This window comes from Cryptococcus depauperatus, chromosome 6 (assembly GCF_001720195.1).
Source record: "Cryptococcus depauperatus CBS 7841 chromosome 6, complete sequence".
Lineage (NCBI taxonomy): Eukaryota > Fungi > Basidiomycota > Tremellomycetes > Tremellales > Cryptococcaceae > Cryptococcus > Cryptococcus depauperatus.
The window spans coordinates 880,459-908,391 of record NC_089473.1 but is presented as its reverse complement, the minus strand read 5'-3'; the positions used below and the strand labels follow the sequence as shown (position 1 = coordinate 908,391).

The window sequence follows — 27,933 nt, the reverse complement described above, 5'->3', positions numbered from 1 at the left end:
TACCTCTCATCCAGGAGTCCCTGGATCGCCTAAAGGAAGCATCGTGGTTCACCAAGATCGATTTACGCGCCGCTTACAACCTCATCCGAATCAAAGAGGGCGATGAGTGGAAGACAGCGTTCCGAACGCGCTACGGTCACTATGAGTACCAAGTCATGCCGTTCGGACTCACCAACGCGCCTGCTTCATTCCAGAACCTGATCAACGATGTACTCCGGGAATTCCTTGACATCTCCGTAATCGTTTATCTCGACGATATACTAATATTCAGCAAGACAAGGGAAGAACACATACAACATGTTCGCCAAGTGTTGGAAAGACTGAAGAAAAACCAACTATGGGCAAATGCAGAGAAGTGTTGTTTCTTTCAAAGTGAAGTGGAGTTTCTAGGATATATCGTATCAAAAGACGGAGTCAAAATGGATCCCAAAAAGGTGGAGGCAGTCCACAATTGGCCGCCACCGAAAAATGTCCATGATATCCAAGTCTTTCTTGGATTCGCTAATTTCTACAGGCGATTCATTCATGCATATGCCAAAATCGCATCACCTCTTACCAAACTACTACGGAAGAATGAGAGTTTTGAATGGACTAATGACGCTTCACAGGCTTTCGAATCTCTCAAGAACTCATTCACTTCTGCGCCAATCCTAACACATTTTTCGCCAAACAAATCTATCATACTGGAGACAGACGCCTCCGACTACGCAATAGCAGGCGTCCTCTCCCATCCAGACGACAAGAACCGACTACATCCCGTCGCGTACTATTCGAGAAAGCTCCAACCAGCGGAGCTGAACTATGAGATATATGATAAAGAGATGCTGGCAATCGTCGAAGCCTTTAAACACTGGCGTTCTTACCTAGAAGGATCCAAGGAAATCACTGTATACACCGACCACAAAAACCTGGAATACTTCACGACCTCGAAAGTTCTCAATCGACGACAAGCACGCTGGGCCGAGTTGCTCGCTCACTTTGATTTCAAAATCACCTATCGCGCCGGTACTTCGATGGGCAAACCTGATGCCTTGTCGAGACGCCAAGACCTTCGAGAGGGGGAGTAAGGCTTCCGACGCACCTCCCAAGACGCTTCTCAAGCCAGACCAACTCATCTTTGCAACCACAAGGCGTTCTACCAATCCACAATCTCCTACCAATCCACAATCTTCTACCAATCCACAATCTTCTACCAATCCACAATCTTTTCCGCTCCACAATCCTCTTCCACTCCTATCATCAACCATTCTTTATCATCCAATATAACCAAACGCATCCGATCCTTACAACTACAAGATCCTATACTCAAAGAACTATCACCATTCCTTAAGGACACGACAAAAACTCGTCCTCCTCACATTCATTCCAAAATCACTTCCTTCTCTCTCAAAAATAACACATTCTTTTACAAAAACCTTCTTTACATTCCCAACAATCATCAAATCAAACTCGAGCTATGCCATCAAGCTCATAACATCACTCTTTCCGGCCATTTCGGCCAAACAAAAACATACAATCTATTATCCCGACAATTCTTCTTCCCCGGCATGAGAGCCTTCGTAAACAAATACGTTGCAGGTTGCCACACCTGTGCACGAAACAAGACTCCTCGCCACAGACCTTACGGACCTCTACAACCTCTGCCGATTCCTCCAAAACCCTGGCATTCCATTTCGATGGATGCTATCATCAAACTCCCACCTTCCTCCGACTTCGACTCAATCATGGTTTTCGTCGACCGCTTCACCAAACAAGCACACTTCGTTCCGTTCAAAGAAGACGGTTTCGACGCTTCCGACCTAGCAGAAATGTTCCGACGAAATATTATGAGACTCCACGGTATACCGTCCGACATTGTCTCAGACCGTGGAACCATCTTCACCTCCAATTTCTGGCGTGCCTTCCTCGACGGCCTTGGCACGAAACCAAACTTCTCTACCGCCTTCCATCCTCAATCTGACGGCCAGACCGAACGAGTAAACCAAGTTGTAGAACAATACCTTCGAACGTTCTGTAACTTCAACCAGTCAGATTGGTCTTCGCTCCTCGACCTAGCCGAATTCGCCTACAATAACTCGGATCACACTTCCACAAAAGTGTCGCCTTTCATGGCAAACTATGGTTATCACCCATTAGCCCCTTTATCTTGTCCTGTTTCTGTTGATAGTAGTAGTACTTACCGTAGTGCTGTTGATAGTTTTTCTCCGTCTGGTCCCAGTCGTTCCAGCGATGCTTCCTCCTCTCCAACCTCAGTCCCTGCAGCCCAAGTTCAGCTTGAAAATCTCCGTTCCATCCACACCCAGCTGGTATCCAATTTGGAAAAAGCCCAAGTCAATCAATCTCGTCACTACAACAAGTACCACAAGGACATCACCAAGTCTCCCGATCAGCCTATCTTCAAAGTTGGAGACCAAGTGTTCTTGAATGCTCGAAACATCTCTTCATTGCGACCATCGGCCAAGCTCGACCACCGTCTTCTCGGTCCCTACAAAATTATTGGCACCACATCCTCGCCTCTAGCATTCAAACTGGACTTACCGCCTTCAATGAGAATTCACCCCGTCTTTCACGTCAGCTTGCTTGAGCCACTCCGCACTGGTCATCCTTCACAACTCCAAGATCCTCCGCCACGCATTGAGGTTCAAGGAGAAGAGGTGTGGTTAGTAGATCGTATTCTGGACTCACGCATTCACCCCAAGAGCAAGAAGTACGAGTATTTGGTACAATGGCGAGACTTTTCCACCGAACACAATTCCTGGGAACCTTGGGAAGAAGTACACAAAACCCGTGCTTTCAAAAAGTTTCAAGAACAACACAAACACGGTTCGAGACACTGCTTTCCATCCAAAAACAATCCTCAACCTAGGAACTAGTGCAAGGAGAAAGAGATAACAAGTTTTCAAGAACAAAAGGCTCAGAGGACTTCGCCCTTGGAGAGGGAGCTCCTGTGATGAATACGGACATCGGAACAATGTCCGCTCTTTCTTTTCTTTATTTTTTTTACTTAGTCATTTCCGCCGCGGTACTGGATATCCGGCGTTCATGTAACGGTTTAACCAATGCATCAATTACCCGCAAAAGGATTGTTAATGGTGCTCGAACACCAACTTATGCATTGCTTATAACCTATTGTTACAGAACTGTAACAGTTCATTCGTACATCCGCGATTCTCTGTTTCCCCTCTGTTAGCGCCTGCTCAACTCTGTCTTTGTCGCAGGTCGGGTATGGCGGCTTAGTTCTAGGTTCTTGGTTCTTGGTTCTTGGTTCTCGGTTTCTGGGTTCTTGGTTCCCGGTTTCTGGGTTCTAGGTTGCACAAGAGTATGTATTATATCAGAACAGGCGTAGAGCAAATTACTCTCCAACTTGCATTAATATAATTATAAAAGAAAAAGAGAAAACAGAGATACAAATATAAACTATATACACAACCTCCACCAGCGGGCTTCCTTCCATCTTCGCAAGGTTACAGTAAGGACTGTAACAGTCTGACCTTCTCCCATCCCAAAAAATAGAGCACTCCTGTGCGATACACAATTCAGTCCTCATCTTATACTTTACAACACTTCCCTCTAGTTATTTTACCGTCTTTTCGGACGCCTCTTCCTCTTTCCAGCTTCCAAGTCTTCCTCTGGTCCTCCTGGCTTCTCTGGATACAGTCTATGGAACTCATCCAAGGCTGCAAGCTCTTGAACCTCTTCTGAGGGTAGCCATTGGTATTGTTCTTCTCCAGCATAGCCTTTCCACTCGACTCGGTACTCTAATTTGGACCACCTTCTTCTAGAGTCCACTATTCTTTCTACCACGAATTCCTCTTCGCCGTTAACAATAACTGGCGGCGGTGGTGGTTGTTCACGACCAGGAATTTGATTCGGGTAGGCTGGCTCGATACGCGATATGTGGACAATAGGACTTGTGTTTATGCTCGAAGGTAAGTCTAGCTTTACAGCATTTTTCCCTATGAATTCCGTCAACTTATATGGTCCAATATAGCGAGCTTCCAACTTGGCAGAAGGTCTTTCTGTTGACAAGTTCTTAGTGCTTATGTGATGAATACGGACATCGGAACAATGTCCGCTCTTTCTTTTCTTTATTTTTTACTTAGTCATTTCCGCCGCGGTACTGGATATCCGGCGTTCATTCGTACATCCGCGATTCTCTGTTTCCCCTCTACATACAGTGGGGAGCAAAATGTTTCAATGTTTTTTTTTTTTGGATTGGATCACCAATAACTTCCGAACGATAGCAACAGCAGCTATTGAATCTCGATGCAAGGTACAGTTATTTCTTAGCTCTACAACGCATCTTCAGTGACGTCATTAACTGTATTTATGGCTGAGCTATGCGGCTTTGAAAACAGAGGCCACATTGAAACATTTTGCTCCCTGTTTTTGAAAATATGAAACTCGTCATAGCTCCACCAATACGGCCCTGAATGACGTCACCTCTTCAATACGTCATTCCGCATGCAGCGTCATTCCGCATCAGTAGCGGAATGGTATAAAAAGGGAGACGTTTGTGCTCAGCTGCCTGAACAATAATCATGCGCGCTATTTCTACTACCCAAGTCAACAAACCGATCTCATTGCTACATACCCGCCGCTCGTACCGGCAAATAGCCTCAGAACTGGGCCTAAGTGTCAGCACTATCAGTCGCATCCACTCTAAGCACTTTCCGTCGGATACTCCAAGAGCTAGAGGCCGCCAATCAAAATTGTCCCCATCTGAAATCGAATCTTTAGCCTCTTTGATCCACCGTAACAAGGCAAAAAGTGCTGTGGAACTAAAAAACATTTCCAACATCTTAAGCGGTAACAGCGTATCTGTACATACAGTAAGACGGTGCCTGAACAACGCTGGGTTTAAGAGCGTTATGAAGAAGAAAAAGCCACTCCTCAAATTGCAACACAGGCGTGCAAGAATGGAGTTTGCAGAACGGCACAAAGACTGGACTGTGGACGACTGGAAACGGGTCATATGGTCAGACGAGACCAAGATCAATCGCCTAGGCCCAGATGGAAACAATCGGGTATGGATTAGTAGTGGATCGGGCGTGGATGAGAAATCGGTGATTGGAACAATGAAGTTTGGTGGTGGAAGTGTCATGATTTGGGGATGTATGACGTGGTACGGAGTGGGCTATGCAGCCAAGATTGAAGGAAAGATGGATGCCGACCTTTACTGCGCAATATTGGAAGACGAATTACAACAAACCATCGAATACTACGCCCTCAACCGCTCCAAGATCATTTTTCAACAAGACAACGATCCGAAGCATACGAGCAGAAAAGCTAGCGAGTGGCTTCAAAATCGCAGCATAAGTACTTTGCGGTGGCCCGCTCAGTCTCCCGACCTCAACCCTATCGAGCATTTATGGCATTACCTCAAGAAAGAACTGAAAAGGGAGGAAAATGAGCCCCAGGGCATGTTAGAACTTTGGGAGAGGATTGAAAAGGTTTGGGATGAGATACCGGTCTCAATCTGCCAGAGCCTTATAGAGAGTATGCCACGGAGGATACAGGCAGTTCTTCGTGCCAAGGGAGGCTATACAAAGTATTAGAAACATGAATTTATGTTCTCAAAAACAGGGAGCAAAATGTTTCAATGTGGCCTCTGTTTTCAAAGCCGCATAGCTCAGCCACAAATACAGTTAATGACGTCACTGAAGATGCGTTGTAGAGCTAAGAAATAACTGTACCTTGCATCGGTATTCGATGGCTACCGCTGCAATCGTTCGGAAGTTATCGGTGACCCAATCCAAAAAAAGAAAACATTGAAACATTTTGCTCCCCACTGTATACTGGACTTGCTATCTACAATAGTTCTCCAGTGATGTACAGTGGGCGCCAAAATGTTTCAATGTTTTCTTATTTTGGATTGGATCACCAATAACTTCCGAACGATTGCAGCGGTAGCTATCGAATCACGATGCAAGGTACGACTACTCCTTAGCTCTACAACGCATCTTCAATGACGTCATAGACTGTCTCTATCGCTGAGCTATGCGGCTTTGAAAACAGAGGCAACATTGAAACATTTTGGCACTTTTTTTGAGAACATAAATTCATGTTTTTAATACTTTATATAGCCTCCCTTGGCACGAAGAACCGCCTGTATCCTCCGTGGCATACTCTCTATAAGGCTCTGGCAGACTGAGACCGGTATCTCATCCCAAACCTTTTCAATCCTCTCCCAAAGTTCTAACATGCCTTTGGGCTCATTTTTCTCCCTTTGAGCTCTTTTTGAGGTAATGCCATAAGTGCTCGATGGGGTTGAGGTCGGGAGACTGAGCGGGCCACCGCAAAGTACTCATGTTGCAATTTTGAAGCCACTCGCTAGCTTTTCTGCTCGTATGTTTGGGATCGTTGTCTTGTTGAAAAATGATCTTGGAGCGGTTGAGGGCATAGTATTCGATGGTTTGTTGTAGTTCGTCTTCCAATATTGCGCAATAGAGGTCCGCATCCATCTTTCCTTCAATCTTGGCTGCATAGCCCACACCGTACCACGTCATACATCCCCAAATCATGACACTTCCACCACCAAACTTCATTGTTCCAATCACCGATTTCTCATCTAAGCTCGATCCACTACTAATCCACACCCGATTGTTCCCATCTGGGCCTAGGCGATTGATCTTGGTCTCGTCTGACCATATGACCCGTTTCCAGTCATCCACAGTCCAGTCTTTGTGCTGTTCTGCAAACTCCATTCTTGCACGCCTGTGTTGTGATTTGAGGAGTGGCTTTTTTTCTTCGTTACGTTTTTAAACCCAGCGTTTTTCAGGCACCGTCTTATTGTATTTACAGATGCGTTGTTGCCGGTTATGGTGTTGGCCATCTTTGTTAGTTCTACAGCATCTTTTGCCTTGTTACGTTGGATTAAAGAGGCTACCGAATCAATTTCAGATTGGGACAATTTCGATTGGCGGCCTCTAGCTCTTGGAGTATCCGACGAAAAGTGTTTAAAACGGATGCGGCTGATAGTGCTGGCGCTTAAGCCTAGTTCTAAGGCTATTTGCCGGTACGAACGGCGGGTATGTAGCAATGAGATCGCTTTGTTGACTTGGGTAGTAGAAACAGCGCGCATGATTATTGTTCAGGCAGCTGAGCACAAACGTCTCCCTTTTATACCATCGCGCTACGGATGCGGGATGACGCTACATGCGGAATGACGTATTGAAGAGGTGACGTCATTCAGGGCCGTGTTGATGGAGCTATAACGAGTTTTGTATTTTCAAAAAAAAGTGCCAAAATGTTTCAATGTTGCCTCTGTTTTCAAAGCCGCATAGCTCAGCGATAGAGACAGTCTATGACGTCATTGAAGATGCGTTGTAGAGCTAAGGAGTAGTCGTACCTTGCATCGTGATTCGATAGCTACCGCTGCAATCGTTCGGAAGTTATTGGTGATCCAATCCAAAATAAGAAAACATTGAAACATTTTGGCGCCCACTGTATATACTGGACTTGCTATCTACAATAGTTCTCCAGTGATGTATCATACGTCTAACCCTACCTCCATCTATATTTATTATTCTTATCCATTCCTCTTCCAATATTGTCAAGTCAGAGACATCCCTTCATCTATCTATCCTTAAGTCTTTATCAACAACAAATCAACCAACTCAACTATACCAACCACCCATTCCTGACATAGTTCCAGAGTATGAAGGCGCAAGACTCGATATTTTGCGTATGCGGCATGATTCAAAGTTCACTGGCCATCCCGGTAGAGATCGAACTCTTGGGATGATAAAAAGGGATTATCACTGGGATCAAATGAAAAAGACGGTTACTGCCTACGTCAAGTCATGCCATGAGTGTGCTCGACATAAACCAAAACGGCATGCTCCTTACGGTCTACTACAACCTCTACCAGTTCCATCTCGTCCATGGACAGAGATTTCGATGGACATGATCGGCCCATTGCCCAAGTCTGAGGGCTACGATGCTGTATTAGTCGTAGTAGATCGATTCTCGAAAATGGCTCACTTCATTCCTGTCACAACGAGCCTTACGTCGGCTACGCTTGCTCAGCTTTTTGTCCAACATGTCTTCTCAAAACATGGAATTCCAGAAAAGGTGGTATCCGACCGAGGTTCTACAGTGGGGAGCAAAATGTTTCAATGTTTTGTTTTTTTGGATTGGATCACCAATAACTCCCAAACGATAGCAGCGGTAGCCATCGTATACCGATGCAAGGTACGACCACTTCTTAGTTCTACAACGCATCTTCAGTGACGTCATTAACTGTATTTATGGCTGAGCTATGCGGCTTGGAAAACAGAGGCCACATTGAAACATTTTGCTCCCTGTTTTCTGAAAATATGAAACTCGTCATAGCTCCACCAAAACGGCCCTGAATGACGTCACCTCTTCAATACGTCATTCCGCATGCAGCGTCATTCCGCATCAGTAGCGGAATGGTATAAAAAGGGAGACGTTTGTGCTCAGCTGCCTGAACAATAATCATGCGCGCTATTTCTACTACCCAAGTCAACAAAGCGATCTCATTGCTACATACCCGCCGCTCGTACCGGCAAATAGCCTCAGAACTAGGCCTAAGTGTCAGCACTATCAGTCGCATCCACTCTAAGCACTTTCCGTCGGATACTCCAAGAGCTAGAGGCCGCCAATCAAAATTGTCCCCATCTGAAATCGAATCTTTAGCCTCTTTGATCCACCGTAACAAGGCAAAAAGTGCTGTGGAACTAAAAAACATTTCCAACATCTTAAGCGGTAACAGCGTATCTGTACATACAGTAAGACAGTGCATGAACAACGCTGGGTTTGAGAACGTTACGAAGGAAAAAAGCCATTTCTCAAATTGCAGCACAGGCGTGCAAAAATAGATTTTGCAGAACGGCACAAAGACTGGACTGTGGAAGACTGGAAACGGGTCATATGGTCAGACGAGACCAAGATCAACCGCCTAGGCCCGGATGGAAACAATCGGGTGTGGATTAGTAGTGGATCGAGCTTAGATGAGAAATCGGTCGTTGGAACAATGAAGTTTGGTGGTGGAAGTGTCATGATTTGGGGATGTATGACGTGGTACGGTGTGGGCTATGCAGCCAAGATTGAAGGAAAGATGGATGCGGACCTCTATTGCGCAATATTGGAAGACGAACTACAACAAACGATTGAATACTATGCCCTCAACCGCTCAAAGATCATTTTTCAACAAGACAACGATCCTAAACATACGAGCAGAAAAGCTAGCGAGTGGCTTCAAAATTGCAACATGAGTACTTTACGGTGGCCCTCTCAGTCTCCCGACCTTAACCCCATTGAGCACTTATGGCATTACCTCAAAAAAGAGCTCAAAAGGGAGAAAAATGAGCCCAAAGGCATGTTAGAACTTTGGGAGAGGATTGAAAAGGTTTGGGATGAGATACCGGTCTCAGTCTGCCAAAGCCTTATAGAGAGTATGCCACGGAGGATACAGGCCGTTCTTCGTGCCAAGGGAGGCTATACAAAGTATTAAAAACATGAATTTATGTTCTCAAAAAAAAGGGAGCAAAATGTTTCAATGTGGCCTCTGTTTTCCAAGCCACATAGCTCAGCCATAAATACAGTCAATGACGTCATTGAAGTTGTGTTATAGAACTAAGAAGTAACCGTACCTTGCATCGAGATCCGATAACTGCCGCTGCTATCGTTTGGGAGTTATTGGTGATCCAATCCAAAAAAAGAAAACATTGAAACATTTTGCTCCCCACTGTATATTTATTTCTCAATGGTGGCGTGAGTTTGCTAAACTTGCAGGGATGTCGAATGTATACTCTTCGCCGTATCATCCTCAGACGGATGGTCAAACTGAGAGAACAAACCAACATCTTGAGCAGTATTTGAGTATCTATACATCTTATCAAATGGATGACTGGAGTAATCTTTTACCTTGGGCTGAATTTGCTTACAACAATTCTCCTAGCCACAGCACCGGACTGTCCCCATTTGAAGCCTTATACGGCTGTAACGTTCGATTCGACATTGACGCAATCGAAGGAAGACTCGAAGCAGCAAAGGAAAATCGAGTAGATGTTAATACAGTGGGCAACGAAATGTTCCAATGTTTTCTTTTTTTGGATTGGACGACCAATAACTTCCGAACGTTAGCATGAGTAGCTATGGAATCGCAATGCAAGGTACGACTACTTCTTAGCTCTATAACACAGCTTCAATGACGTCATTGACTGTATCTATCGCTGAGCTACGGGGCTTGGAAAACAGAGGCAACATTGGAACATTTCGTTGCGTTTTTTTTGAGAACATAAATTCATGTTTTTAATACTTTATATAGCCTCCCTTGGCACGAAGAACTGCCTGTATCCTCCGTGGCATACTCTCTATAAGGCTTTGGCAGACTGAGACCGGTATCTCATCCCAAACCTTTTCAATCCTCTCCCAAAGTTCTAACATGCCTTTGGGCTCATTTTCCTCCCTTTTGAGCTCTTTTTTGAGGTAATGCCATAAGTGCTCGATGGGGTTGAGGTCAGGAGACTGAGCGGGCCACCGTAAAGTACTCATGTTGCAACTTTGAAGCCACTCCCTAGCTTTTCTGCTCGTATGTTTGGGATCGTTGTCTTGTTGAAAAATGATCTTGGAGCGGTTGAGGGCATAGTATTCGATGGTTTGTTGTAGTTCGTCCTCTAATATTGCGCAATAGAGGTCCGCATCCATCTTTCCCTCAATCTTGGCTGCATAGCCCACTCCGTAACACGTCATACATCCCCAAATCATGACATTTTCATCACCAAACTTCATTGTTCCAACGACCGATTTTTCATCCACGCCCGATCCACTACTAATCCACGTCCTGTTGTTTCCATCTGGGCCTAGGCGATTGATCTTCGTCTCGTCTGGCCATATGACTCGTTTCCAGTCTTCCACAGTCCAGTCTTTGTGCCGTTCTGCAAACTCTATTTTTGCACGCCTGTGTTGCAATTTGAGAAATTGCTTTTTTCCTTCGTAACGTTCTCAAACTTATCGTTGTTCATACACTGTCTTACTGTATGTACAGATTCGTCGTTACCGGTTATGGTGTTGGCAGTGTTTTTTAGTTTTAAGCACATTTCGCCTTGTTACGTTGGATCAAAGAGGCTAAAAAATCATCTTCAGATATGACAGTTGCGATTGGCGGCCTCTAGCTCTTGGAGTATCCGACGGAAAGTGATTAAAACGGATGCGGCTAATAGTGCTGGTGCTTAAGCCTAGTTCAAGGCTATTTGACGGTACGAAAGGCGGGTATGTAGCAATGAAATCGCTTTGTTGACTTGGGTAGTAGAAATAGCGCGCATGATTATTGTTCAGGCAGCTGAGCACAAACGTCTCCCTTTTTATACCACCACGCGACTGATGCGGGATGACGCTACATGCGGAATGACGTATAGAAGAGATGACGTCATTCATGGCCGTGTTGGTGGAGCTATGACGAGTTTTACATTCACAAAAAAATGCAACGAAATGTTCCAATGTGGCCTCTGTTTTCCAAGCCCCGTAGCTCAGCGATGGATACAGTCAATGACGTCATTTAAGCTGTGTTATAGAGCTAAGAAGTATTCGTACCTTGCATTGCGATTCCATAGCTACTCATGCTAACGTTCGGAAGTTATTGGTCGTCCAATCCAAAAAAAGAAAACATTGGAACATTTCGTTGCCCACTGTACATTCGAAAGGTACAAGGGAATAGAAGAGTGCATAAAGCAGGCGAATAAACGATCAGCAAAACAATACGACAAAAGACACATACCGGCGCCAAAAATGGAGATAGGAAGCGAGGTCTTCCTGAGCACCAAGAACTTGTCAACAGAAAGACCTTCTGCCAAGTTGGAGGCTCGCTACATTGGACCGTACAAGTTGACAGCATTTGTAGGCAAAAACGCTGTCAAGCTGGACCTCCCTACAAATGTCAATACTAGCCCGATCGTTCATATCTCTCGTATCGAACCTGCCTACCCGAATAAACTCCCTGGCCGCGTACAACCGCCGCCGCCGCCTGTTGTTGTTAACGGTGAAGAAGAGTTTGTGGTAGAGAGGATTGTGGACTCGAGAAGACAGAGAAAGAGGGTAGAGTATAGAGTTGAATGGAGAGGGTACACCGGGCCGGAGCAGTACGACTGGTTGCCTTCAGAAGAAGTGCAGAAACTGGTGGCCTTGGATGAATTCCATCGACTATATCCGGAGAAGCCAGGAGGACCAGCGGAAGAGCTTGAGACTGGGAAGATATTACGGTATTAACCAGTGCATCAATTAACCCAAAAGGGATTGTTGACCTGCTCAATTGGTCAACTTATGCACTGCCTATATACTGTTGTTACAGACTGTAACAGTCTGACTTCCCTCACCAGAGGGCCAAGTCCACTGAAGAGCCAGAACTTCGGTCTATAAGGTCCCCCCATTTAACCTTCGTTGTAACTGCCGCAGCTCTAAGCAACCACTCCCTGGATGATCACTATTAGCAAGGTGCCGTCCACGCAAGGGTGAAGGTAAAATGCCTTGGAGGTGGGTTCCTAGGACAAAGACAACTACGTCATCTAGGTTCGGGGCTGAGCCATGAAAAGTGGAATATCTTTTCACCCCGCTGGGATTTGAACCCAGGATTCCTACCAAGGGTGAGCAGGTCAATTTATTACGGTATTAACCAGTGCATCAATTAACCCAAAAGGGATTGTTGACCTGCTCAATTGGTCAACTTATGCACTGCCTATATACTGTTGTTACAGACTGTAACAGTCTGACTTCCCTCACCAGAGGGCCAAGTCCACTGAAGAGCCAGAACTTCGGTCTATAAGGTCCCCCCATTTAACCTTCGTTGTAACTGCCGCAGCTCTAAGCAACCACTCCCTGGATGATCACTATTAGCAAGGTGCCGTCCACGCAAGGGTGAAGGTAAAATGCCTTGGAGGTGGGTTCCTAGGACAAAGACAACTACGTCATCTAGGTTCGGGGCTGAGCCATGAAAAGTGGAATATCTTTTCACCCCGCTGGGATTTGAACCCAGGATTCCTACCAAGGGTGAGCAGGTCAATTTATTACGGTATTAACCAGTGCATCAATTAACCCAAAAGGGATTGTTGACCTGCTCAATTGGTCAACTTATGCACTGCCTATATACTGTTGTTACAGAACTGTAACAGTCTGACTTCCTTCACTCTGGAAGGACGAGCCTCCTGGTGAGTCACAACGCTAGGTCATAAGGTCCTCCGTTTGGCCTCCATGGGACTTTCGGCAGGTCTAGATAGCCACTCCTTTCGATGACTACCCTTAGAGGTGCCTGTCCACTCGCTGAAGGTCAAACACCCTGGACGAGACGCGGGTTCCTAGGTTTACTAGATCACTCGATACTAGAAGGTGATACGTCACCTGGATTCGGGGTCGAACACGAAAGTGCAAAATCTTTCACCCCATCTACGGTTTGAACCCACGAGCGTCTGCCAAGGCTGAGCACCATTAATTTGTAACGGTTTAACCAATGCATCAATTACCCGCAAAAGGATTGTTAATGGTGCTCGAACACCAACTTATGCATTGCTTATAACCTATTGTTACAGAACTGTAACAGCAATGCATAAGTTGGTGTTCGAGCACCATTAACAATCCTTTTGCGGGTAATTGATGCATTGGTTAAACCGTTACACGACGCACCTCCCAGGACACTTCTTAAGCCAGGATAGCTCATATCTGCAACCACAAGATCCTCTTTCGTTCCATAATCCTCTTCCGTTCCACAATCCTCTTCCGTTCCACAATCCTCTTCCGTTCCACAACCCTCTTCCATTCCTATTATCGACAACTCATTATCAACCGATATAATCAAACGCATCGAGACTTCACAACAACAAGATGCCTCTGTAACGGTTTAACCAATGCATCAATTACCCGCAAAAGGATTGTTAATGGTGCTCGAACGCTAACTTATGCATTGCTTATAACCTATTGTTACAGAACTGTAACAGAACATCGCAATCCGTTTCGACGCAGGGCTTCGAGAACACTCACAATATTGTCATACAAGTCCTTAACATCCTTTCCCCAGATGATGATATTGTTACGATCCTGTACCGGTGGCCTTCGAGTCCGGTACAAGAGGACGGTGGTGATGGGCTTACAGATAGTACTGTAAGTGGTGGTGGATATCCGTGTGAGAGCCGGACGGTTATAGTTGAGATAATTGTATGAATGTAATAGTGAGGCCTATTGGTATAACATATAATAATTGATCCTCGAAGAGGATCAAATATCCTACGAGTACTTCTATATATCTATTTACTGAAACAATAAACAAACAGGAAGAAGTACACAAGGATGACCGTACCAATGTTGCGACCCTATGCCGTAATGAGTGGTGTGTAGGCTGGCGTATGTGTAGGGTCGTAACAGATATCGTCCACGTAAGCCTCGCAACACTCTCCCGTAAGACCTTGCAACGCTTCGTTGATTCGGCGTTGTTGTGCAGCTGGAGCGTTGCGGATGCCTTGGGGCATGACGACCCATTCGAGGAGTCCGAGAGGAGTGGTAATAGCCGTTTTGTATATATCCTGTTCTTTCATTAGTGTTTGGAAAAAGGCATCTTTGCAGTCCAGCTTAGCGAATACTCGGCCAGAACGCGTGGCCCTTTGTAAAATATCTTGGACATTGCCCATAGGGTACATGTCTGGGATTGTCGCATTGTTTAGTGCTCGGTAGTCGCATACCATTCGGTATTTACCGTTGCCTTTGCTGACCAGGAAAGCAGGCGAAGCCCAGGGAGAACTCGAGTACCTAAGACGACCTGCTTTCATATGTTCAGCAATCATCTCACGAAAGACAGGCAGCAGAGCTTGGGGTATACGATACGATGCAGACTTGTTTGCCATCGCCCCAGGCTTCAAATTGATCTCAAATCTGACTGCTGATTTATGCTTCGTCGCTGCCGGAAAGTCTTGTACATCTCCCAAATCGTTGCAGAAAACATCTTGGAATGCATTCTGCAATTGTGCTTTGAGTTTTTCTTGATCATTGGCGGAAGAAAAAGAAGGATTGATAAAAGAAGGATTGATAGTGGAAAGCACAACCTTGGGACTTGAGAAATCGCGATGAAAATTCTTCGCCGCGGCGGCAATCGCCGCTTTCGACTCCGCGTCTTTGTCTTTCTTTTTTTCTTTTTTTGCTTTCACTACGCATTTCTCTTTTTTTATTTCATCCAAATGAATCCCTCCATCCCGCAACAACTTTCGAAAAGCAGGACAGCCTTCCAACAGCTGGTAGTGTTTGAAGAAATTAAGACCCAGGATGCCATCGTATGTTCCATTCAGATTCATAATCACGCCCGAGACTGAATACATCCTCTTTCCTATAGCAAGTAGCCCCTTAGTGGACATGCTAACCATGGGTCCGGCTCTTCCTCCTGCCAGTCGCACCTGTTTTGGTCCCAACCCTCCTTGCACTTTCCATCCCAGTCTCGCGACCATCCTAGCATCGAAAATGATGTCGACGCACCCGTATCAAGAAGTAGGCGAAATCGGACGGGCGCTACTGCAAGACGTGGTCCATCAGCCGCTGCGGTGGCAGTGATGGCTAGAGGAGGGTAGAAGAGAGCGTACCGTAAGTCCTTTTCATCGTCTGAGCTTAAGACGGAGTAGCTTGTGAGCCCGAGTGAGGCTTCATCTAGCTCGAGCTGGAATGCCTGAGCCTTTTGAGTGTGGGAAACGCTCTTTAGAGGACAGGAGTAGGCTCGGTGACCCACTTTTCGGCAGAGGTTACATCTGTTTTGTTTGGCAAACACCTCTCTGATGTATTTGCCGGCCGGGTTGAGGTGGAACAGGAGAGCATTCTTTTTGTCAAAATAGAACTCGATAGGGTTCTTCATCGGCGGCACTTCCAGAGCAGGTTTATTACGGTATTAACCAATGCATCAATTAACCCAAAAGGGATTGTTGACGGTGCTCATTCGTCAAGTTATGCATTGCTTATATTCCGTTGTTACGAACCGTAACAAGGTTGTCGAGAGACTGTCTGCTGAGGCAGAGAGGGCATAGGGATGCGCTGTCTAGCTAGCAATGCTATGTGGGCTTCTTCTTCCTTCAGCATTTCGACTTGTTCTCCGATCAGACTTCTGACCTCATCCACATTACCATTTAAGGTTGGGTCCCTTCTCACTCTTTTGTATAGGACATCCGGGATTTTGGTCTGGTAATGCAAGATCGTTTCTTCCTCAGTAGGACATAGTGCCGTACCTATCAAGTTTTGGCATACCGCAACCGAGGTGGAGTCAAAATGCTTCCAACCGGATACCTTTCTCATCGATAGTTCTGCTAACTTTCGCCTCTCTTCCATTTCCCACATGAAGGGGAGTGCCTTCTTTTTTAGAGCCACTACCCAGTCTTCATAGGTACTCTTTTTATCATCCTCCATAGACCTTCCTTCTTTCCTTATCCACGGTCTCAATTCTTCACACTCTATCGAGTTATTTGCCGCTTCGATGGCCGAGCGACGACACTCTTCACTCGGCTTAGTGTTGCTGGATGGTGCCGTCAACCCAGCAAGGCGAAGGCCATGTGTCAAACTGTTATGACCCTGCACACACAAGGTCATAACACGTGGATACAGGCAGGATACCAAATATATATCATATATATAGAGTAGGTAGTTGTTGAGGATTCTCCTTGAGAATTCAAATATCATATGTTACACGTATAGGCTGTTATCACTATTACTTCCAATCATCAGTATCGTCCAGTCCCATTCGGATACGCTACCGTTATATCGTCAACATGGCCACCAGCGCCATTATTATCATCGTCCACCTGTGTCGTTATCCCAGCCGCCAGCACAGGGCGTAACAGTACTTCGATAGGCTGATCTTACTTTTCCCTGGTGTCTTTATTGTCTCTAACTTCCATCTGTTCTCGTAGTTGCTTGTTTTCTTCTTCTAACTTCTGTTTGAGACGCAGCTTTTCCATTTCCGACAGCAATTTTTCATCATATCCGTGTCTTCCACTACCATTTTGTTTTCCATTTTTGTGTTTTTGTGTCACGGCCCTTCACAATTCTCTTTATGTAGGCTGGTAAGACTCACAAACTCGGTTTCTCGGGTCTAGGTAAATCTGAGGGTTTGGCACTAGGTCTAGATGTAGTTTTTGTATGCAGTATTCTGTAATATAATGGGCCTAGAGTATAAACTCCCGGACATACATTAATAGAATTATAAAGAAAGAGAAAACTAAGATACAAATGTAAACTATGTACACAGGCCTCCATCGGCGGACATCGCCGCGAGTTACAGTAAGACTGTAACAGTCTGACTTTCTCCCACCGAAAAAATGAAGCACTCCTGTGCGATGAACTTATCAGTACACATCGTTTACTCTACAACACTTCCCTCGAGTTATTTTACCGTCTTTTCGGACGCCTTTTCCTCTTTCCAGCTTCCAACACTTCCTCTGGTCCTCCTGGCTTCTCTGGGTACAGACGATGGAATTCGTCTAGAGCTGTAAGCTCTTGAACCTCTTCTGAGGGCAGCCACTCATATTGCTCAGTTCCAGTGTATCCTTTCCACTCGACTCTATATTCTAGCTTCGACCATCTTCTTCTGGAGTCGACAATTCTCTCAACCACGAACTCTTCTTCGCCGTTAACAACAACAGGCGGCGGCGGCGGTTGCTCACGGCCAGGGATCTGGTTCGGGTAAGCAGGCTCGATACGAGATACGTGTACGATAGGACTTGTGTCGACACTCGGAGGTAGGTCTAGCTTCACTGCGTTTTTACCTATGAGAGCTGTCAACTTATAAGGTCCAATGAAGCGAGCTTCCAATTTTGGAGAAGGTCGTCCTGTAGATAAGTCCTTTGTGCTAAGAAATACTTTGCTTCCTACCTCTAGCTTTGGAGATGGTAGATGTCGTTTGTTGTATTGTTTTGCTGATCTTTCATTAGCTTGCTTAATACATTCCTCTATTCCTTTATATCGCTCGAATGTATTCACATCCATTTGATTCTCTTTTGCTGCTTCCAGCCTTCCTTCGATTGCATCAATGTCGAATCGGACATTGCAGCCATATAAGGCTTCAAATGGAGACAGTCCTGTGCTATGGCTAGGGGAATTATTGTAAGCAAATTCAGCCCAAGGTAAAAGATCACTCCAATCATCCATTTGATATGAAGTATATATACTTAGATATTGCTCCAGATGCTGATTCGTTCTCTCAGTCTGTCCATCCGTTTGTGGATGATAAGGCGAAGAGTATACGTTCGACATACCTGCAAGTTTAGCAAACTCCCGCCACCATTGTGAAATAAAAATAGAACCTCGATCAGACACTACCTTTTCTGGTATCCCGTGCTTCGAGAATATGTGTTCTACAAAGAGTTTAGCAAGCGTCTCTGACGTGAGACTCGTCGTGACAGGAATGAAATGCGCCATCTTCGAGAACCGATCAACAATTACCAAGATAGCATCATAGCCATTTGATTTTATCGTTTGGTAGGTGTGTCTTGCCATGGGATACTTTGTGACCTAAACGTTATCTCTTCCTGCTCCCACTCACACTTCGTTGCGTTCACCACTAATCTGTTCTCCCACAATCGATGTAGCACTTCATAAACTAAGGATGTGAGCTCTTTCGCTGTGTTTGCATAGACAACAATGTCATCCACATATATCACAACGCCTTCATCTAGCATATCTTCAAAAATGTCGTTGAGGAAATACTGGAAACTTGCAGGAGCATTGCACAAGCCATCTCGAACCACTAACGAATCGTACGTACCGTACCTCGTTTTCAATGCAGCTTTGTTCTCATCTCCTTCTCTGATGCGCAACAGTTGGTATGCACCTTTCAGATCTAGCTTTGTGAAAACATGACCAGTCTGAAGACGTTCAATTAAGGCATCTGAACGTGGAATTGGATAACTGCTCTTTGTTGTGTTTGTGTTGATGGCTCTGTAATTAGTAACAACACGGTAAGGTCCTTTACCTTGTTTGGGAATCAGGAAAACAGGAGAACCATATGGCGATTGAGACTTTCGCAAATGCCCACTCGCGAGTCCGTCTTTTATCCATTGACGAAGGAAGTCTTCTTCAGGACGCGACAATGGATAAATGCTTGTTTTCTTGACTTCCGCGCTCGGGATCAATTCGATTGGCAGGTCATATTTCGCTCGAGCTGGCGGAAACGTTTTGCTTCGGCTTTCTTTGAACAAGTCAAGGAACTCATGAAATGGAAAAAGAACGACTTGCTTAATTTCCTCTAATTCTTTTCCCTTTTCTTCTTTATTTATTTGACTTTCACCAATGTTTTTCAGTTCATTTCTTCGTACATTCAGCATCGAATTTTTCCATTTACCTCTTGCTATTGTAATAGCATTTCTGCTGGTACCGAAAGAACTTGGTTGTCTACATGTAATTGTAAGCTTATCATAATCAAACTTCAGACCATTCTTAGCCATAAATTCGTCGCCCAACAGCATTTCTGGGTGTTACAGTTGTAACAACGGAATATAAGCAATGCATAACTTGACGAAAGAGCACCGCTAACAATCCCTTTTGGATTAATTGATGCATTGGTTAATACCGTAATAGTAGTCTTGCGGCATTTGTTATAGTATCGGGCTTGATCAGCTTGTGCTGTTTTGAGATTGGAGATCAACTGGTTGTGGATAACTTGAAGCTTGTCGAGTTGGTCTCGAACAGCCGGAACCGATACGATAGGGGCAGGATTGGTAGAAGGATTGACAGGAGGATGGATAGAAGGAGAGCTGGAATCAGTACTAAGCATAGTTGTCAGCGAAAGTGGACTTTATGGGTGGTACCCATGGTTAGCCCCGAAGGGCGAGAGTTTTGTCGAAGTATGGACCGAATTGTTGTATGCGAACTCCGCTAGGTCGAGCACTGAAGACCAGTCATCCTGGTTGAAGGAGCCGAAGGTTCATAAATATTGTTCCACTACTTGGTTAACTCTCTCTGTCTGTCCATCTAATTGGGGATGAAAAGCAGTCGAGAAGCTGGGTTTGGTTCCCAGCCTATCGAGGAAAGCTCGCCAGAAATTGGAGGTAAATATTGAACCACGGTTGGAGACGATGTCGGTGGGGATGCCGTGTAGTCGCATGATGTTTTGTCGGAACATCCTTGCTAAGTCCGGTGCGTCAAAACCTTCCTCTTTGAATGGTACGAAGTGCGCTTGTTTGGAAAAGCGGTCGACGAAAACCATTACCGAGTCGTGGTCTGATGACTTGGGAAGCTTAACTATAGCATCCATCGAGATGGAGTGCCACGGACGAGGCGGAATGGGTAGAGATTGTAGCGGACCGTATGGTCGGTGACGAGGGGCTTTGTTCCGTGCACAAGTGTGGCAACCTGCGACATATTGGTTAACAAACGATCTCATCTTTGGAAAGAAATAATATCTGGAAAGCATCTCAAACGTCTTGCTCTGCCCAAAGTGTCCGGAAGTAGGCGTGTTGTGCGCTTGGTAGCAGAGGTCGAGTTTTAGTTGCTGGTCGTCCGGAACGTAAGTTCGTTGATCGTAAAGAATTATCCCATTGTCGATTGAGAACGTAGCGATTTTATCCGTGATGTTTTGGGGTCGAGTCTTCTCGGTATCCTTGAGGTAAGGCAGTAATTCTTGGATAGCTGGATCTTGTAGCTGTAGTGTTCTAATGCGACTTGTCATATCTGAGACTGTATTATCTGCAATGCTGTTAGTTGCTGCAACCACGAACTGACCTGGCTTTAAGAGCGCTCGGGGAGGTGCATCGGCAGCTCTACTCCCCCCTTGCAGGTCTTGACGTCTCGTCAAGGCATCGGGTTTGTCCATCTGCGCGCTGGAACAATATATGATTTTGAAATTAAAATTTGCGAGTAGTTCTGCCCATCGAGCCTGGCAACGATTCAGCACTTTCGAAGACGTCGAATACTCAAGGTTTTTGTAATCTGTGAATACCGTTATTTCCTATGAACCTTCCGGTATGCCCGCCAGTGCTTAAAAGCGTCGACTATGGCGAGCATTTCTTTATCATCGATTTCATAGTCCAACTTGGCGGATTGAAGCTTCCTTGAATAATAGGCGACAGGCCGGAGGCGATTTTAATCGTCTGGGTGCGGTAGGATGCCTGCTATCGCGTAGTCCGAGGCATTCGTTTTGAGCACAACAGGTCAGTTTGGGGTAAAGTGCTGTAATATTGGGCCTGAGGTGAAAGCATGTTTCAGGGACCCGAAAGCATTGTTCGTTTTCTTGGACCATTCGGACTTGGTATCTTTTCGGAGCAGCCTTGTCAATGGTGAAGCCATTTTTGAGTAAACGCGAATAAAACGACGATAGAAATTAACGAAACCAAGAAAAACTTGGATGTCGCGAACGTTTTTTGATGTCGGTCAAAGGCTGACAGCCTCCACTTTCTCGGGGTTCATTTCAATCCCATCTTCTCTACAATATATCATAAAAACTCTGTTTCATTTGAAAGAACACTTATCTGTATTTGCCCAAAGTGAATACTTTTGTTGTTTCTCCAGTATTTGTACAGCATGTTTCACATGCTCTTCGCGCGTCTTGCTAAAAATAAGGATGTCACCGAGATATACAATTACTGACCTGTTGAGGAAATCTCTCAGAACATCGTTAATCAAGTTCTGGAACGACGCTAGAGCACTAGTAAGTCCGGATGGCATTACTGAAAGCACAGGAGTGCCACACTACGTTTGTTTTTGGTATATTGTATGTCTATATTATATACCAACGGGCGTTCTGAAAACAGCAAATCTAGCACTGGTCATGCATCGAAATGAAGTATCTAAAGAAAAGATAAATTATAATATTCCTCCTTATATATATCCTCTGCTACGGCTCAGGGAACGCTTGTGTTCCGGGTTGAATAATATAATGGACTGAGCCAGACCTACAACAAGCTACACAAGGCAGCGGAAGTCGCCGCAGCACTTCCATAAGAGTGGTACAGGGCTCTGCACTCACACAACAGGTCTTATCACTTATCATGCATTCACCAATAACAATATATCTAAGACTACAACTACCGTCGAATTTTGCACGAGTTTCACCACCACCTTGCAGCTTCCTCTTCAAGCAACCACCACCGTTCACCTAAACCGAGTTCTTTTCATAACGTTGGAATTATTCCATGGAATATAGGCAATAAATAGTAATGCAACTCCGATTGCATTATTGTGACCTTTTGGTAAAGAGCGTGGATCTTAATTATTGGTATTATTCATGACAGTTGTAAGGCCACCGGCCCAGATCGTAACATATACCGTATTTATGCAGGGTCGTAACAGACAGCATACATGCAGGGTGGCAACAGCTCGTAGGCGCTCATCACTTTGGAGGAAGAGATAATATTGCGGTCTTGCACTGAACAATAGGTGCAGGGTGGTAACGCATAGTCAAGACTTCGCTCTTTAGTTTTGATATTCTATCTTTTCACCTTCTCCCAGTGCAAGTATTGAGTTTACAACCCTCTTATCAATATGTATACTAATAACAACAAATTATGACACACCCTGCCATGCCATAACTATCCATAGATTTTACTGAAATGAGCATGTAAGGTGCTAGATAAAGTTAGGGTTGGAAGGAGTTTGACTATATTGTAGTCATGCTGTGATGATTTCACTCGAAGAGCATTGAGCAGTCACATCAGATCTATATAGAAATACCTTTTTACCTCTAATCAGATGAGCATCATTTCTTGAAGATACAGATGATGCTGCAGATAAGTCGTATTAGCCAACAGTCAAACCGATAGAAACTCCAAACAAGGTCATCACATAGGAAGCCATCTTGAGTTTGAATATTATAACTCACTCTTCATCCTCCAAAACATGACTGACACCAACCATCAGTGGCAATCTCTCTGATAAGACTGAAATACTCACTCTAAGCCAACTTTTTGCCCTCTTGCATGCTTCGCTGAGGTTCCCCAAACCATTGCTTCTACTATCAGTATATGATTCAAATTGATCTCCATGTGAAAGAGTATTTACCATTTTTAAACTGTTTAGCAATTTCTTTATGGATAGCATTGCAGAATTCTTCAACAGTACATTTTCCTCGTTGAAGGACAACAGGTGAAGAATAATCCGGCTGCTGCCCTCTAGGCTTAGTGTAACTACAAAACTGTAAGATGATAGATAGGACATTTAACGACATACACTCTAACAAGGTTTAATTTGTCCCACATAACTTCCAGTAGTTCGTCAACGTTAAGCCAGAGTTTGGAGGAGATTGGGACAGAGTTGGGAATCTGTGTGATGATTTGGTAAATATTGGCGAACCTTAACTTGCACCCACCTTATACAGCAGATCAAGTTCTTCAATGCTGATTGCATCGATTTTATTGAGTACATAGATAGCAGGAATGTAAACACTTGAGATTATAAGTGAGTTACTCTTAATGAAAGGTAAAACTCACCGGTTGCCTTCTACCACATCAATTAAATCTTCAATTGTAGCATCTGGCTGATGAATAGATACGGCTGCATTGCTCATCCTGTATTCCTGCAGAACTGCTCTGATTTCTTGAGGGTCAATTTTAGTGAGAGGAACAGTATTTGTGATGGCTATCTAACAAGTTTGATAAGTATTAAGAATACTGTAAATGGTTAGATACCTACTCCGCCGCTTTCTTTCTTTTTAACGGTAATTGCTGGCGGTTTCTTGTTTAACCGTATGCCAAAGCCTTCGAGCTCATTCGTAAGGATGGCAAGATCATTGAGGGGTTTAAGAACATCAAGAACAATGAATATAAGGTTACAGGTTCTCGCTACCGCGATGACTTGTCGGCCTCGACCCTTTCCATCTTTAGCGCCTTCAATTATACCTGAAGAGCGAAATTGAGATTGGTCAATGCTGAGCTCAGCTGGTAAAAGATAATTTACCAGGCAAGTCAAGGATCTGGATTCGGGCTCCATTATATGTCATCTGACCGGGTACCGTTGTCAGAGTTGTGAACTCATACGAAGCTGCTTCAGAGTGTGTGCCTCTGATTTGAGTCAATTCAGAGACAATTTGTAAAAATGATATGTACTCACGTCAATTTGGACATGAAGGTTGATTTACCCTACGAAGAGTGTATATTGGTCATGCTGAGGCAAAACTGGTAAGAAAAGGTACACACAACACTAGGAAATCCAATCACAGTTACAGTGGCCTGTCCAGATCTGGCAACATCGAAGCCAATACCTGGGCCACCACCTCCACCACCGGAAGGAGTAATCAGGTCTCGTCGTAGTTTCGCAAGCTTTGCTAAAGACCTGGTTTAGAAATTCGCATGTGTGAATTTGAGAATATCATGACTCGCCTTTGAGTTGGCCGAGGTGGTATCTAAAAAATTTGAATAAAGCACCATGGTATTATCATTATAAACTAAAAACTCACTCTGTGGCTTTGTTCCTCTAGGTTATGTTTCATAACACATTAGAAATGGTTTTTAAAAAGAGAGATTGGTACATACTTGAGTCCTTGCCATTTCATCTTCAATGTCCTTTATCTGTATATTGTCAGAGGTGTTAAAATTTCATTTGTAGCACATTATTAAGCAGTTGCTAACCTTCTGAAGCGTCGTCATAGTGAAAAGCTAATGGCTAAAGCTGTTATGGAGGAGTAAATGAAGTTTGGGACTCTCCGTTGTTTTCCTAAGAGCGTCGTGGTCAGCGATTAGCTGTTATGCTACCCGATGATACTAAATTTCATGGATAAGATGTACAGAGGGCAAAAGATAGGAACGAGAAAGTGAAGAGAAAAATAGAAACTGACGTGGAATAAGAAGTTCACTTTGATTAGTTTTGATTATAAGTTCATTATAAAAACTGATGATTAAACCAGGCGGGTTGGGCCGCCGCTCCTAATTGGAATGATGTTTCAACAAGTGATCCTCTAATTTCTCCCTTACTCTCTATATATATATTCCATTCACCTGATTTATACTTTCACGGTCATGGCTTACCCTATAGCACAGCAAGCGCCTCCCTCCCTCGCTTTTCCGTTTGCTTCTCGACCCTCGCCGCTTTCCTTTAACTTTGGCCTCCCCAGCACTCCCGCCACTTCTCCCCACAAATCTATCACTCACAATCTACCAACTTTCTCTTCCGGATGTACGCCGCACGCTTGCTATAATTCAAGTGCCACGGCGACTCCAACCCATTTATCACTCAAACGAGCTCGCCGCTCTCTGTCGCCTTCCACATCCCCCCCCGCATCTCGGTCTCAGCAAACCTCAAAGAAATTGAACAAACATGAAAGCTCAATTATTGCTCAGCGGACTATCCAAACAACGTCAGATAGAGCAACTAAACCAATCAAACGTACGAAATTACAGGTACTACATGTTGAACCACAACCGGATAATGCTATAGATCCTGGGATAATGTTAGGTATATCCCATCTGATCTTTCAGCTTGCCATAATAGATAGATATGCTAAACATGCTTTGTAGCGACCATGCCCCCCTCTGCTCATCTCCCAATCCTTTTACAGCTTTTGCGTGATAATCCTTCTTTATCTCAATCTGTCTTAAGCATGATTCCAAGACCCGATCTTAAAACCTATGTTAAAGAACTAGATGGAAAATTTGCTGAGCTAGAACGGACCACTGGGCGTCTATCTTCACCTCTTCCTTTCTCAGGAGCTCTTTCAGAAGCTAGGCGCTGGGATCGTGCCACCAGTACAGTTGAAGAATATTGTCATATGGTAAGTTTCTTTTGAATATGTTATGTTTTAAACAGACAACGAAGCTTATGGTATTCGACAGGTCTCCACATACGTCCAATACGCTCTTTCGCATCCACAGAAAGGAGCTATTGGTACACAAGCCCTTTTTACCTTCTTACAGCCTATCACGTTTCATCTGATAGCAATCCTTGCGTTGATCCCATCACCAGCCCGTCTAGATCAATCTTCTCTTCCTTGTCCTGCACCTCTTGTTCTAAATTTTGCGAAAATGCTTCTGTCGGCGTGGTCATCCTGGATCTCTGAGCTTTCATCTGATGTGAATGACAAAGGTGAAATGCATCCACACTCCACTGTCACCCATTGGGCAGAAACCTTAGATCAAGTGGCTTTGGGTTCTTTCATTGGACAGACAGTTACCATATCAAGCATGGGACATTGGTCTTCGTCAACACCTGACTCAGGTTTACCGCAAAGAGAGTCTGCTCTTGTCGTCTCTTTCCGCGAAGCATTCTCGTCAATGAGGGATGAATTTTTGGCTCAAGTCGGATGGCTTATTGGACGTCAAAAAGTTATGTCCATGTGATGTCAAATTCATGTGACATTCTTTTGTTACTGGCACTTTTTCGTTATGTTGTCTGCGATCACAATGATTTTCCACAGTGCTCATTGAGAAATGGATGTATAAGCATATAGGTTTTAAAACATGTACGACTTGATGGTTGGCACTCTATTATGACAATTATATTAAAATTTACATTTTGTAGACATGAAGCAGACAATATCAACTTGTTTACGCTATAGTACTTCCAAACAGATTTCCTAGCATCGTAAACCAGAACCCTCGGTACAAACTAGTCCAGCCTTCTTCCTCAATGATTTTCCTTGTGCAATCGACCATTCCGAGATACGGCTCAGTAGCAGGTCGTATTCCAATGACATCTTCATCAGTGCCACAGAAAGTCACTCCCTCAGGTGGCTCTGTCTCTCCCAAAGGTGTGACATCTCCAGCATTGGGCTGTATAGATAGCCTCGTGGCAATGACTTCCAATGGTGTGAACCACAGCGTGGCAAAACATTGCCAAATTATGTAAAACATCCATCGCCACCATGCAATGTCTCCAGCTGTTTTATCAGAGATGATAGCAGTACCAAGAAAGAGTACACGCATTGTACGGGCGATGAGTGTGGCGCATATGGCGTGAGCTGTGGTTGCGGCAAGCAGACCAGGTGTAAGATAGAGAGTCCAGGGTTTTTCTTGCTCAACGGAGGTCAAAAGGATACGTAAAGATATCTTGGGATTGTTGGGAAGCTTGTAAGGGGTGATTATGGAGCTTTTTGGAATTAATATTAAGAACACTCTTGTTGATAGAAAGATTCAGAAGATAGGACGAACCGATTGATAAGGATTGTCATTGGTAAGGCAATCAATGTTAGGACTATGGTGAAAAGGGCCATTCTGAAGTAGACATACGCCTGTGTATCAACATTGCGGAAGTTAAGCTGCCACCACAAAGAGGTACTTACGCAACACCTCCAGCTTCAGGAACACTGTAGGTATTCTTGGGACCTTTTGTAGCTGAACCGCCCACAAAAATAATTGAGCAAATGGACAACAAGGTGGAGTAAGCTAATGCTGGATATGTTCCTGTAACAAAGAGTGTCAACGCTCCATAATGTTGAGCATAGATATGTTGTCAATAATCAATTACAACATCTCACCTTTCCACAGACCCCACCATCCTTCAAGCCTTTTGGTTCGTTTTAATGTTCCTAATAATGTATGAAGAGTTGGTCCTACTCTTCAATATTATGTGAAATGAGTCCATAAACTTTTGAGAAAATATAGGTCTGGCTTACCGTGCCTCATGTTGATCTAATCCAACAGCATGGGGATTATAATTGGCTCTAAGTCTGACTAGGGCACCATAAAATGGCATGGTTATTGCAGCCGAGATTCCCATCATGACTGCCATAATCAGGGCTGCGAAAAATAGTGTGAATATCAATTCAAACATGACGAGTTCGGCGTGCTTGTCTCGTATACGAATGGCGGTTAATGATTTTGTTGAGATAGATAAAGCGGAAAAGAAGATAAAAGATGAAATTTGGGCGGCATGTGCAGTAATAAATCCTTGAAGATAGCAAGGAATACCTCAGCATTCAGATTATTACGTAACTTGTAATCGCCTAATCAGGACATCACTCCGTTCTCTGGAACAAATACTACATGTACTGTTTTCTCGACTCTTAGCAATTAGGAATATACGTTAAACGTA

General features: G+C 44.4%; 3 protein-coding genes across 3 annotated transcripts; 1 reads left to right on the top strand and 2 right to left on the bottom strand.

The window, feature by feature from the left end:
* Window positions 1-22,669: 22,669 nt before the first annotated feature.
* L203_105096 (uncharacterized protein) lies at window positions 22,670-24,554 on the bottom strand (the record flags this gene model as incomplete). Its single annotated transcript, XM_066214469.1, has 15 exons — window positions 22,670-22,694; window positions 22,793-22,813; window positions 22,864-22,918; window positions 22,972-23,096; window positions 23,140-23,231; window positions 23,279-23,354; window positions 23,400-23,551; window positions 23,602-23,807; window positions 23,866-23,969; window positions 24,019-24,047; window positions 24,105-24,232; window positions 24,288-24,310; window positions 24,365-24,381; window positions 24,441-24,476; window positions 24,537-24,554. 15 exons carry the CDS (start codon window positions 24,552-24,554, stop codon window positions 22,670-22,672), a joined length of 1,107 nt encoding a protein of 368 aa, XP_066070566.1.
* A 369-nt stretch (window positions 24,555-24,923) lies between these two features.
* On the top strand, window positions 24,924-26,240 carry L203_105095 (uncharacterized protein; the record flags this gene model as incomplete). The annotated part of the gene is made up of 3 exons (XM_066214468.1): window positions 24,924-25,359; window positions 25,422-25,675; window positions 25,737-26,240. The coding sequence occupies 3 exons, from the start codon at window positions 24,924-24,926 to the stop codon at window positions 26,238-26,240; spliced, it is 1,194 nt and encodes a 397-aa protein (XP_066070565.1).
* A 207-nt stretch (window positions 26,241-26,447) lies between these two features.
* On the bottom strand, window positions 26,448-27,621 carry L203_105094 (uncharacterized protein; the record flags this gene model as incomplete). The annotated part of the gene is made up of 5 exons (XM_066214467.1): window positions 26,448-26,988; window positions 27,051-27,113; window positions 27,182-27,302; window positions 27,377-27,456; window positions 27,515-27,621. 5 exons carry the CDS (start codon window positions 27,619-27,621, stop codon window positions 26,448-26,450), a joined length of 912 nt encoding a protein of 303 aa, XP_066070564.1.
* Window positions 27,622-27,933: the final 312 nt, after the last annotated feature.